Source organism: Pundamilia nyererei, unplaced genomic scaffold (genome assembly GCF_000239375.1).
Source record: "Pundamilia nyererei isolate P.nyererei 1_Seehausen unplaced genomic scaffold, PunNye1.0 scaffold00020, whole genome shotgun sequence".
NCBI classification, from domain to species: Eukaryota; Metazoa; Chordata; class Actinopteri; order Cichliformes; family Cichlidae; genus Pundamilia; species Pundamilia nyererei.
The window spans coordinates 293,880-308,106 of NW_005187421.1; the positions used below are offsets into that span (position 1 = coordinate 293,880).

The following is a 14,227-nucleotide window of genomic DNA, read 5'->3' on the forward strand; positions in this document are numbered from 1 at the left end:
AAGCCACTAAAAGCAGACCTATTTTAGAAGAGCTCTGGTCAGGTTCCCTCAGTAAAAGCTTTTCCTTCCCTGAATACCAGTGAATACCAGCATGAGCCCAGTGGTGCAGCTCTTTCTTGGGGCCTATGAGCCTCCAGGTGCTGCTTTATCCAAGAACATCCTTTGCTTTTTTGCTTTTGTGCCAATTGCTTCAAAAAGGATTTCATCAAAATATAAAGGTAGACTGATATACATGTTAGAAATGCACATGCATTTTACTGGTGAATAGTGCCCTTGGTGCTGTGTACAAGGTCCTACAAGCTTTGTGGTCCAGCTACACACCGCAGTTTGTACATCTGGGTCATGTTTAATTATTAGGAAGTTCTGTCATGGGTCTGTGGTTCAGTATAAAGTCTGACACACACAGAATGACCAGAGTGCATACTTCTACGTCCAGCGCTTGTACTTCTAAATCAGCAGGAGAGGTGGCGTGAGAGAGATGTATTTATGTGTGCGTCTATGTGTTTATATATCTGAGACTTATTTGTTTCTCACCAGCACACAGTGGCGTGAAAACCAAACAAAAGGCCTGGAGCCTAGTGACACCAAAACAATCTTATACTCCCAGAGAGCAAAAGAAACATCAAAGCTGTTTGTTCAGTTTGTGCAGGGCAGTATTTCTAACCCTAACAGCAACAGAGCACACAAAAAAGAAAGAGGAATAAAGTGAACGAGATAATAACCAAAAAGAGGAGACACATGTAAGTACAGACTGTTTATATTCACCTCTCACCCTTCCAAATCGTTCCAACCAATCACCACTGAGGCCCAGTCTGTCGTAACCAATCACTGGACACACAAAGTTCATCCACTTCCTGTAACACTAACCTAACATTCCAGCAGGTAAACTATGGCAGTCGCCTCTAAATGGACAATTAGCCAAGATTAAAGGCAGGCTCCTCGTCTTTCTCCATTAACTTAATTAGGAGGAAAAGACATCTCGAATGACCCCCTGCTCTTTCCAGCCTTCCCTCCCATTCTCATTCTTCTCTCTCTGCAGCGTCTTTTCCCCTGGCTTAACTCGTATATTGTATTTACAGTAACTGTGGAGAGTTAAGACCACACTTTCACATCTGGGAGAATCACTGAAGCATTTGGAGATAAACTGCTTCACACAAGAGTAACCTAATGGTGCTGAAGAAAATATCTCATTACCATCCAGTCATCAGTGCAGGGATTTAAAGTGGGAACCTTCCATGCCATGATTTGTTGATCATTAGAGTCATCCGGGCGATTTTTCTCTCTTTTAACCTTGCTTCATTGAATTTTACTCTTCCACAGCTCTGGTTTCCCCCCTCTTGTTTAGCTAAACCTTTATAGGTATTTTTGTAATGCAAATTGGTAAACACCCAGTGAACATGTAGGGATGAAGCATTCTGAAGGACAAGTGGATTGGATAAAATTCCTTACCGGCCTCCCTCTGGACATCAACTAAATTTCCTTCTTTCTATTAAGCCTCCAAAAGATCCTTTTAGTCTGAATGTTTGGCTGCTGATATCCTGCTGTAATGCAGTTTATGGGGTGCAGTAAGGAGAATGACGGAGCCCAGCAGCAGTGCTCCGTCAGCAGACAGCAGAATGAAGCTGCTTAACACTGCAGCTGGGATTTTACTTGGATGTGTAGTGTGTTACTATATTTATCTGTTTTTGTTTAGGTGTATTGTAAACAAATGCAAACAATCTATAACACTGGAGTGAAAGATAATCATTACAAGCTTCATGTTGACGCATGCTAACCAACTATAATCTGACAGCTATTCTATCCCCAGCTGAACCTTTAGTTTATTTCTTGCTTGATTCATTTTTGTTTTATTGCAGACACAAATTTAATACAATCTTGTCTTTGTAAATTTGCAGTGAACATTCATTTTACAGCACATCTTTTCTGGTTGCTTATGTGATAAAGTGATGTAATTTATGTACTTCAGCTTTGCCACACTGTGTCCAAAAATACTGTTTAGAAACAGCACAAGCAGAAGAGATTTATAGTCTGCTGACTAACTCTGTAATATCCATTATATGGCAGGAGCTACATTAAAATTTGCAAAGCTTCTACAGTATTTCACAGTCCATAAGTGTTGAAACATGGTCAAAGATCACCTTCAACACTGTGAAATACTCAGCATCTGAAGCTCTAGGGATTTATTCATGAAGAAAACGGGAAATATCTCTTTAGTATAACATTACTCTCATTTTTCATCTTCTGCCTTATGCAAACCAATCAAGCGTAACCTGAGCTGCTTAAATGGCGGGGGGGGTGGGATCCTGTTGCTTCATGAGTAACATGGGCTGTGAGCCAGAGCTAATTCAAGTCCTTTTTATGCGCTAAACAAGCATGCAGACACACACACAAACTCCCAGAGGAGAAAGCGAAGATAACAGGATGAGGCTCAGTCTGGGTCAGCATTATTAGACAGGAGACCAACAGCCATCAAGTCACTTAACAAAGCAAACCTCCCTGACTCAGTGCAATGTGCATGAGGCACAAAAGCCCTGTAACCAGTAGCTTTCATTTTTCCATTTGAGATATCGTCAATACGTTATATTTCAAACCAAAAATTCATTACACTCTTCGCAAATGTTTTTTACTCAGAGCTCGAGCTTACTATGTGCAACCGTGTGTGTCTGTGTGCATGTGCTGTGAGACCGCAGTCTCTGCAAACTGTGGGGGGAAACGACCACAGACTGCACACACTGAAACCCACAGACTCCAGTCCACGATCCATCTCAACCTTCCCATTTATGTTTTCTCTCCCCCCTACCAAGCACCTAGAGGGACCACAGACTCCGCTTCCTTCATCCATCTACAAGAAACCTTTATCTTCCACCAGCATCCCTTCATCCATCCATCTCCCTCCTTTCTCATGACCTCCGTTATATGTGTTGTCCATCAGTCTTTGTCAGGCACTCAGCAACAGCACTTAAGGCTAAATTAGAAAAGTTTCCATTAAGAGACAACCTCTTTGATTGATTCATAGTCCTGCAGGATTAAAGACTAGACTAAAAACTATTATCCAGTCTGATACCTCTTATCCGAACCCCTGCACCCTCCTCAAGAGTGAAACGTCTAACCCATGGCTATTTTCACTTAATGCTAGTCCAGCTCCTTCCAACTCCTCCCTTTTCCAAACCTCAGACCACAGAGCTTTAATAGGAGGGTTAAGAGGTAATTCCTATCACACTGCCATCATTTAATATCTAACCAAGCCTGACAGAGAGGAAGGTTACGAACCCAAACCAGAAAGCCACCAGCAAACCTCCTTGTCTCCTCCTCCTTACTCTCCTGCTGTTACTCTCTCTGCAAGTCTCCCACCATCTGACTTTCTCTCTATCCCATAATTCTACCTACATTTCTTCCTCTTTTTGCCCTTCCCTCTTATACACACGCTCTCTTCTACATACCTTGGTGCTTACATTACCACCACTTCCTTAGAAAACACAGCGAGGATGGGAGAAAAAGCACTAAAAAAAGAGGAAAAGTGGAAAGAAAAAAAGTGCCGGAGGAAACTCCAGACACTGTAATTTAGATTGCGCTGATGGCAAAGTAGGGACATAAAGAACATGAGATTTATAATGTTAAGTTTGGAACACGTTCACCCTTTCCACTCTCCTGAGTTGTCTGAGAGCTCTATAGGGATCCATATTCGACCGGTGATAAATAATAGCTTTCGAGAGCAATTAGGGGTTTTATACAGTTGTAAGCCAGGAGGTGGAGGAAATAAGGCTGTCATTCACAAAGAAGAAGGGAAAAGGGTTGAAAAAAATGCCATGTGAAAATGTGCGTGTGATGGAATATTTGTATTCGTCTCCATTTGCATCTGTCACTGTGTGTGTCCCTGGCGTTTATGAGGACTTTTAACTGTGTGTGATCCTGGAAGCCACAGCTGACGTAGATGACAATTTAGCAGTCTACTCTGCCTCAGCAATATATCACACATCACCACAAAAATATGTCCGTCCAACAAAATATATCACGGTGAGAAACTAAGGAGCAAACGTTCTAATGATAAATAAGCATTGATTTAAGCTGAATAGGTAGCAGTATATTAATTAATACCTGTGTTAACAGTGGCAGAAGCCTGCAGTGGACAAAAGGCATGATGTACTGTGCACGTAATGTTTATTCCAGTCTTTCAGATTGTAAACAGCAAGTCAATCTCCTTATAAAGCTCAACTTTCAGGAATCCATTTTTGAGTATTAAATAGTTGCTGCCTGTAGGTTGATAGGTTGCTGCAAAAGCTTGTAACATTTCTCTGAGTCACAGCGGTTATGGAAGAAAGGGTTTGAACAGTGGACCAACAAATCAAAATGTCATAAAATGTCCACAGAAACTTTCCTGCAACACAATCCACTTCTCCAGTGCCAGCCCAAAATACTTTCAGCAAAGCTTTGGAAGTATGAGGATGTGAATGTATGCACTGGAAAAGTACATTTAATTTATTTTGTGGAAAAAAAAAATCTAATTTTTGACATTTCTTTGGACATGTTGATGTTGTGACACTGGAATGGCTCTGGCTCGCTGCTCAAATCCGCTTTAAGTGTTGCAAACCTAAGCTGACTATAGCTGTCATTCTCCGTGAAGGAGGGAGCTCAAAACCTTTCAATCAACATGTTAGTTCTCGCCAGTGAATTTGTAATTGTGGAGTAACCGGAGTATTCCTTTAATTTCTGCTTTTTGGTCAACCTACACTTCAAAAAGGTGAAAAAACATGGAACAAGAATCTTTTGAACAAGGAACTGTTACAGTAGCTTCCAATGGGTTCTGCCTCATGGAAACATTATAAAAGAGAATGAGAGAAGTGAGAAGATTAATGTCCTAGCGCTGGTATTTGTTATCCTAACACCTCTCACCATAGGCATGCACACACATGCTGAACACACATAAACTTGATATGTTGAAACGCAGCATCGATATGACACATGTAACACAAATAAATATCCAGTAGGGTGTACAAACTTATAGATGCACCCAATAATACTTATACACACAATTAAATTCAGGCATGCACCCACACACACACACACTCTAACTCCAAGTTCTCTTGAAAGAAGCCCAATGTAAACAGCTATAAAGTTTAGGTGTTTCAACCTTCAACCTAAGCTGACTATCCTCTCTGAGGATAAAACAAATAGAGAACCTGACAACCTGAGTGGAAAGAAAGAGCACAGATGGGGAGGCAGCATGGATGCACCAATGGGACTAAAACAAAGAGAGAGAGTATGTCTGGGAATGTGAGATGAAAACGAGAGAGGAGGAGGACAAGTGGGAGGCTTTGCTGCATCAGTATGACCTGCTCTTACACTCTTACACTCTGGGAAAACTCAATATTCCTGAATAAAAATTCCACACGAGTCCAAGCAAAACATTCACTGCAGGCACACTTTCACCTCTTAAAATCAAGCATACTCACACAAACGCACACATCTGACACTCACTGCCTTTTTCAACTCTCAACAGGAGCACAGAGCGGCACTGTGTCACCTGGCGCGAGACCTGAACCCTCAACCAGGATAAAACCTCTGACACCATGGTCGTGTTTTCAAACGGATCACGTAACACATCCAAAGCGGCACAAAAGGGGAAACGGAATGACGGAGGAGAGTCAGAGAGAGATCATGAATGGGGGGAAGATGAAAAAAAAAGAAAATCAAAGTGTACTCACAGTCGTCCTAGTTTGGGATTGGACTGGAAGAGAAGCTCTGGAAGAAACTGGAGCTTGTTTCTGTTCAGACGACTGCAGGGAGAAATAGAAGAAGGAAAATGAAGGAAAACATGTCGTTGGGAAGAGAAAAAGGGCAAAAACATCGTCTAATAAATCAGTCGCATCCATGCTTTTGTGTTGACTGAACAATCACCACACAGCTGACCGAATGACCTTAAAGGTCAGCAAGTTTAAACTCATGGAAAAGCCTCTGACTTCCTGTGATCATGGCCTAGAGGTTATCACACTATGGTTTGTGTATACAGGACATCAGTTTCTAGACTCCTTAAAGTGCATTAGCAATATATCCTCACTGCATATGCTTTAACCTGATAGTGTGAGATGGACCAATTTTGGGCTACAAGCATGTTTTAACATAAAGTTACAAACTTACAGAGGATTTATACCGCTGTGTTAAATCTACGCTAGGTGGGTACGTCAGAACTGCAAACTGCTCTGAAATCCTACAAACTTTTGTGTCCTGCACTATTGTGACTGGCCTGTTCAGTACCGTCAATTCCTCCTGTGCATTTCTGGCTACTTTTTAGCTGCAGTTTTTGAATTTATCAGTAAGAGAAATAACAGTCATTTTCTCAATATAAGGACTCACAGATGTTATAATATTTCTGGAGTGGGATTGCCAAAACTCATCCATCGGAATGGATGCGAGGGAATGCAAAGAAAATGAGACAAATATGTTTGCCTCTGAAAAAAACAAAAACATGACCGCAACAAAGAGTGGGGAGGCAAGAGGGGAAAGAAATCCTAGCATTTTATTCATTTTTATCGTGTCTGGCACCTCATATTAAACACCGGGATGCAACCACGAGGTAATTAAAATGCTATACATATTTGTTGAAAATATAATAAATGTGACCAAAGACTTGAACATATGCATTTACACAGAAACATTTACCTCCACAGAGATTTATGACCCCGGGAAAAGTAATAACAAGTAATAAAAACAAGTTAAAGGCACCCACATAATTATGACAATCTATAAGTGTTGCATACAGAATGTTTTTACATTCCAATTTTAACCACATCGTTGCTCATATGTTTGATTATTGCCACCTGTGGATGGTTTTATATTCTCGGCAATCTTTTGCAAAACTCTCTGATGCGTCTTCTCAACTATTGTGGGATGAAAATCTTTTTAGTCACGCTTTATATGCAAAATAGCATTCCTTATCTTAGTATTTTCATTGGAAAATTAGATAAACACATGACTTTAAATTACAAAGGCCAAAAAAAGTGGAAGAATTCAGGTTGGTGAACAGAAAGACAGCAGCAGAACGAGGCGTTTTAGGATAAAAGATGTTTCCTTGTGTATGCATGTGTGCAACGAAAGGTGGGGTTGGCTAAAGTAGAGATAACGAAGACAGTGAAAGCTGAGGGAGTGAAAGTGTTATCAGGCTACCAAAGCATTACACTGAGAAACGAGGCGTGGAAGGGAAAAGGGAAAGAAAAGAAGGGTGGAGGGTCGCAGGGTCACAAAGTAGGATCTGTGCTGGAGAAGACACAGACACCAACCTTTTAACCCTGTGATAATGATAATAAGATAGTGGCTTTCACTCCTGTGTACACCAATGGAAAGAACAATTGAGATGCACACCACCTGAAATAAATAAGGGAGAAAATACCTGCTAGTATGTGAGTACAGCACAGCTACTATTACAGCTACGAGTCATTAAAGGACATTTGCTCAGAGCACAGATATAGTTTCAAGAGAATAATTCTTTGTGTATTTTTAAGCATTAATGATGAGGTTTTCTTCCTACTTAGAACCTTTGAAATGACACCAAACCACATGTCTGTGGCATTCATATTTTGGCAAATTATTCCTATTACTCAGAATCACAGAAAAAATGAAAGAGTTTGGAGACTAAACCTTACTAATCATAATGAGCAGGGCTTTTTTTTCTCAAATAAAGAACAAAAGAGATCATTTGAAACGGCACCTCTTAACAAATGCCGTTTATTTTGCAAAATATCCTTCATTTATAACTGAGTGAAGCACAAATGGCTATGAATTCTTGCATTTCAGACTTTATGAATGCTCTGACCCAAGGGGATGACAAAATAAGCCCCATGTTTTTCACATTGTGACTCCATAAATCACATGGACTCAGCGTCAGGGCCTCTCACCCCTGACCTTTCACCCTGGCAGACACAACATCAGAGACCCTGTCAAGTAAGCATTTTAAAAACCATTTTACTATCAGTAAAGTAAAAAATGCAGGCTCTTGTTATTACCGTTAATCTACTGCAGCAGTTTTTCCCCTCTTTAGAAAGATTCATTTTGGAGAACAAATGTCATCCTCAAACAAGCATAGATATTTAATTTCTGATTTATTAAATGGGCTAAAATGGCATAAAAACATTTGTTGAAATGACTCGGATAACTGAAATGCTGTCTATGTGAGTTCTGGCAAACAACTGTTAAGACTCCCAACATCCTCCCTCCCCCTCTTCTGTAACCTCTCACCCTTCCTGACACACTGCATTAAAGAGCCTTTTAACATTAAAGTGGGCAGTGACCTTCTGCTTTCACATCATATGTGTGATCTCCATTTAGAGGGAAGATATACACGTCTCTGTCGCTCAGCATATCTGGATTTTAGGAGAGCTCTGCTGACAGCTGCAGTGATCTAACGGTTTTATCTCTCTTCTCCACTCTGCAGCATGTATACCGAAAAATACCATCCATGTGTGAAGTAAATTCCTTCCCATTCTTACTCTCATGAATGATTTTACAACAGACACACATTTGTTAATCAAAATAAACAATGTTGTGGCATTCTTTTCCAGACTGCAAAAGCAATTTGAAAGAAGATAATGACAAATTTACAGTGTTCAGATAAAATTGCATCGATGGTGAAATAAATTGAATGAAGAAATATTCAGCTTATGAATTCAACATTCATTACAAAGCCCGTTCTTGGGTTTAGAATTGCTGTACACAATATTTTTTTATGAGGATGCCCCTCCTAAAAAACCATCTAACACTCACATTGTGTCATTCGGTCTTTGTCTCACATAAAGGAATCGTCTTTCTGGAACCTGTCTTCCCATCATCACTCTAACCAGGACTCATAAACATGCAGGTGTGTATGTGTGGGAAGTGTTGTGTTGTACACTAGCACCCTGATTCTGTTTACTAAAGCCTTGGTGTGAGTTGACAGATACACACATTCCTAGGTAGTGTGTGAAGTGGACTTGGATATCAATCAGTTGAAATCTCTGTCAGTGAATATGCTGCACAGAACAGCAAGTAAGGAGCAGAAAATCAAAGGTGTGTACAATTTTGTCAAAGTGGAAAAACAGCAAAAAAGTTTTGTGACAGATCACATTATTATTATGGAGCTCTTTGCATGCATAAAATACCTATTTCACCTCGCAGTATGGTACCTCTTTTCACATATGCACTACAGGAAGCTGTGTATAATGGCATACTTACAGTCTCTCAAGCAGTCTTAGGTCTTGAAAGGCTCCTCTCTCGATAACAGTGATTTGGTTGTCCTCAAGATGACTGTGGCGACAGGCAATGAAACAGAAAGAAAATATGTTGTAGTTATTTTTGTAACTTTAAAAATGCAAAAGAAAGACACGCAAATATACTCCGTGGCTCTTTGTGATCACGACAAGGCAGGAAAAGTCCCAAGTGCCGATCTTTACGTCAGTAACTTTACACAGATTCATTCGGCCTGTCTTCAAAATGATTCAATTTAAATATCGAATTGTGAGGCACTCGTGGAATTGGGAATGTCCATCTCCAGCCAGAAACAGCAGATAAATGTGTTTTTCTGGCCAGTGCAAACAACTCGAGAGACACTTGCACTTTTAAAAAAGCGGTTACATAAACAAGCAATCAGTGCACTGAACACATGAATCTGGCACGAAACAAACATTTTGTGACACAAAGTATTTCACAAATGTTACAACCTACCACTCCAAAAGAAACAATTAACAAACCATCTCTTTCTCATTCTTCCGTTGATATCTTCTCCATTTCGCTTCAGTCATTTCTGCGGTGCTCTCAGTGTAACCCATATCTCCCCTTCATTGCTTTCTCAGTGTTGTCATGTTTTGGGGGCAAACTAAGGTTTTCCAGATGGGATAGAGAAATGGAGAGAAAACATCTCAACTGATATGTGTGTTTATATTTTCTGTCTGAGGATGTTAGGAGTGACATGTCCTGAGAGGAAGACAGGGAGGAAGAAGCTGAAGGGGGGGAAAAAGTGGATGATGTGAGGAAGAAAAGAAAACATTGAAAAGCAAAGGTGGAGAAAAGTGAAAGGAAGATACAAGCCAGATATAAACAGCACGATGTAGAATGACAAGCTGGATCAAGTGAGAGACAACCAAAGACAAAAGAAGTCATCTCAAAAAGAGTCCTGTCTGGCCTAACATGTGGACTTTGAATTGTTTTGGCACACCTCTTCTTAAATATTCTTTCAAACAAAACGTTTACATATCCAGGCATTAATCCATGGCCTGTCATACTGACTCTACACAGAGACACACAGATATGTTGGACTTGGATGAAAGATAACAAGCTCAGACAAACGCGCTCGCACATTCATATATATAAAGTATGTAAACATATAAATAAAAAAGTCAGAGCATCTTGAAACACTTTCAAAGAACTGGCGCACCGAGCGATGGTAATTGGCTTATTCTCACAATATTGTTCATTTTGTATAACGAAACATTTTCCAGGAAAAATAACTCTTGATTACAGGAAGCATTTTTTGCTTTATAAAAATGTTTTCCAAAAAAATCATCAGTAATATTTGCTGTTAACTGAAATAAATAAAAAATAGCTCCAGCTTTTGAGCATTCTGAATCAGTTTCTAAACAGAAACACCCCAAACACATACGATAAGGTATGTGTGGAATCGTTTAACGCAGGTAGGGAGTTATGCACTGGTAGCAAGAATTCCCAAACACACACATAAGCATGTGCACATTTCTGACTCCGGCATCAATCATAATTTACAATCAAGCCAAGATTAATCCAGCATGTTCATTCCAGCATAGCAGCGTTGTTGTTTTTTTGTTCCTGTCCTTATAGAAAAGCATTTCCTGTGTACTCCAGGGAAAGCTAAATCAAGGCATAACTCTGAATAACTATCAAAGTTTATTTGTCCAAATGAGAGATCAACCGCACGCTGATTTATTGAATGAAGTTTAGAAAGGCTGTGGATGTTAAGCCAAACACATGGTGCGGGGAGTCAATGCTGGCATATCGCTCAGATGAGGTATTGTTTTTATATTGGTCTGTATCAAGCATTAGTCATCCACAGAGACATTGGAGAAAGATGGGGGGGAAAGAGAGCAAACAAGAATTGAATTCATGTGTGTGGGGACTGGAGTGTCTAATAACTCTAACTTCAGTCAACGGTTATAAAAAGAACAATGATGTCACGCTACCTTACAGCAAACTGCGAGAACTCGGCCTCTGAAGGAAATAAGGAAATACTTCAGGGGATATTAACTTCACTTATTATTTACACACACAATGGGTGAAACCACACTGAATTTCCCCGGCCAAGCGTTCAATATCAAGTACAAGTTTTCACCTACATCTAAATTTGTTTGGAATTACTCAATTTCGCCACAATCTGGAAGAAATCTTGCAAAGTGAGGTTGCCAAAGATATTAGGCTAAGTGTTGTTCACGTAGCGTGCATGCAGAGGCAAGCTGTGTTGTGCAAATTTAAAGAATATCCAAAGCCCTGAATCAAATTCGATGTTTTCGCATGAACAGAAAACAATATTACATGTTTAATCAGAAAACAGCTCGCCGTGTGATCGATTGATTTGGAAGGTTTGAAGCGTCACAAATCAGTCTAATTACGAGATTTTCATTTTACGCACCCCGTGGTCTTTGGTGGTGCAAATGCAAAACCAGATCGCTTAGCTGTTTGGATGTTTTTAAACAGAAGTGAGATTACACGAAGGCAGACAAGTCATTCTGCAGGACAAATTATCAGTAATTACAGCTCAGATGTAAGCAGGGGTATTTAGGAGTTATACTGTTTTTTTCTGTAACCTAGCCTGGGAAAAATGTTAGCGGCTTTAAACAAGTTCTCCCATAGGAGGCACATATGGCTGAAATGACTGGACTCTCAGAACTAGGCACTTATGTTTGTATATGAGAGAGAATGAATGAGATAGAGTTCTGGTATATAACAGCGTTACCTATTAAAGCAAAGATAAGACAATTTTTGGTGACCATGTGTGCTGTAGGATCCAAAATACTAGAATATGTATGTCTCTGAAAGTGCGCTTTCTCCCGACCATCTCCTCTTTCCCAAGCCGTCTCCTCCCAATTTCTTTCAGAGATTTAGAGAAGAGAAATGTCACAGCAGTTTATCACAAACCACATGAAACGACTTGCTGGCTTGCCACACTCAGCTCACACACATATACACTGCCTTTTTCTGTGGGTCCCTCTCACAGTGTTTCATGCATGCAGAATGCAAACACTTACATTTTTAATTTTTCTGTTTTTTACCTAAAAAACTCAAGCACAGATGAATCCTGACCCAGTGACTGACATGCGTTCCAAACTCCACTTTGGTCCTATATTTAGGAATATGAATAAACAGATGCCAATACAAGCGCAAACACTCACATGTAGAAACTCGTTTCCATTCCTTAGCGGATTTGTACTGGGAGTGTATTTTTATCTGCTGGTTTGGTTAAAACAGAGTGTGGAGGGAAGCTGCATGCAGCCAGCGGTGATTATAGTTATTAAAGTTCTCACATACACACTGATTTTAGCCGCTTATGGAAAAGGAGTGAGGGAGCCCTTGAACTTAATTAGGACAGCTGAGAGAACGTGAGCAGTCAATCTCAACTAAGTGTAGTTATTCAGATGTCATAAGCCAAAAAGGTAAAAAATACAATATATACACTTTAAAGATTTTCATACGTTTCCCAACAAGGACCTGCTCAGTGTTTGGTAATTGTAATGGTGGCCAGAGTGATTTAGCTCCCTTTTTCCTGCCCCAGAAACAAGACCATTTCTGAACAGATAAAATATCAGAACGGTTGAAATCTCCAGTGATGCACATGAAATTGGTTCAGGCTGCACACCCCTAATGCTCTACAGGCAATCTTGTTTTTAGTCAGTGTGTACATAACAAAAAACTTCTGTTACATATGAGTGAGTATTGTTTTAAGACCAGCAGTATTTCTGAAGCACTTTTTGTGCTTCAGTTTAATAGATATGATTCAAATTCGCCTCTTTGCACATCTCTAAGCAATCATGCTACTGCTTTGAAATTTCAGATTTGGTTTTCCCAGAATTGCAAAAGTCAGCGTTCCCCAGCATTATTCAGAAAGACTTGAGAGTCTAATTTGAAATCTCTCTTTTTTTCATAGGAACAGTGACTAACTCTTTCAGTATGAGTTGCTTTACTTAGTTTCCCATCGTCGTATCCGTACCAGGTCAACATCTCGCTGTTGTGCTGCTTGTATAGTAAATGGAAGTCGTGCTGCTTGTTGCTGGCATGTCAGCTCACCATTACTCTATTATTTAACCTTGTAAATATCCAGTAATTGCAAAATCCAACTCCTTGGATAGTACACTTGCATGCTCTCTTGTTCTAAATGCCCTCATTAGGACGGGAAACTTTATTTTATAGAGACTTGTTTCCCCCTATAGCCATATACGGGCCCATTAGGTAAATATACCATTTGCTTAATTGCTACAGCATGGAACTTTTTTGTTAATGGGATTCCTTGTAAAGAAACAAATACAAGTCACAATTAGGTATTAAAGAGAGGACAGATTAAAAGACCTGATGGTACTGTATCTGGTAGATTCAACTTAATATTAGCCAACTTAGTACCTAAGAAGGAAAAAGTAAAGTGACTTAATGATGGCAACTATCTGGAAGTGCTGGTTCCTCGCATGCAGCACATATGAGGAGATAGTCAGCTTCAGAGGATTCTGCTAGAAAAAATTAGGTTAGTTTAAGCAAGCAGCTGCCTGGGTAGAGTATACAGAAGTCAGGATGCATAATTCCCAATGGCCCGCTCTAAGTTCACTAGACAATTACCTGCTCTGTTCTCGCATGGGTGCAATCAGACATTATACAGACTGTGTACAAAGGCACTGTTTAATGTGTAATCAGACATTTGTATTCTCACATACAGCTCAAAGAAGCAACATCAAGAAGATTTCAGCAGATAACTGCAATCTGAATTATACATTTTCATACATCCTGACTGATTTAAAATAAGTTAAAGTCCTCAAATAAACTGGAGGGAATGTGAGCAAAGCCTAATGTTTTACTGACTAAAAATTTGATTGAAAAAAGGAAAGAAACTTACAGAATCCTGAGGTTCTTGAGGCCAGAAAAGTCCACTTTAGTGATTCTGGTGATGTTGTTTTTATTCAAATCCCTAGAAAGAGAAAAACAGGATAAAAATGACTTATTCAGTCAAAAATACATTCAGTTGTGAGTATAA

At 39.7% G+C, this 14,227-nt stretch overlaps 1 protein-coding gene across 1 annotated transcript in view; it reads right to left on the bottom strand.

Annotated features, from left to right (window-relative positions):
• slit3 (slit homolog 3 (Drosophila)) overlaps positions 1 to 14,227 on the bottom strand; it is a 228,773-nt gene that overhangs the window by 198,620 nt on the left and 15,926 nt on the right. The window contains exons 2-4 of the mRNA XM_005726454.1: positions 14,090 to 14,161; positions 9,202 to 9,273; positions 5,703 to 5,774 (exon numbers count right to left, since the gene is read on the bottom strand). Coding sequence (XP_005726511.1) covers positions 5,703 to 5,774; positions 9,202 to 9,273; positions 14,090 to 14,161 — 216 coding nt within the window. The remainder of the gene's footprint in view (positions 1 to 5,702; positions 5,775 to 9,201; positions 9,274 to 14,089; positions 14,162 to 14,227) is intronic.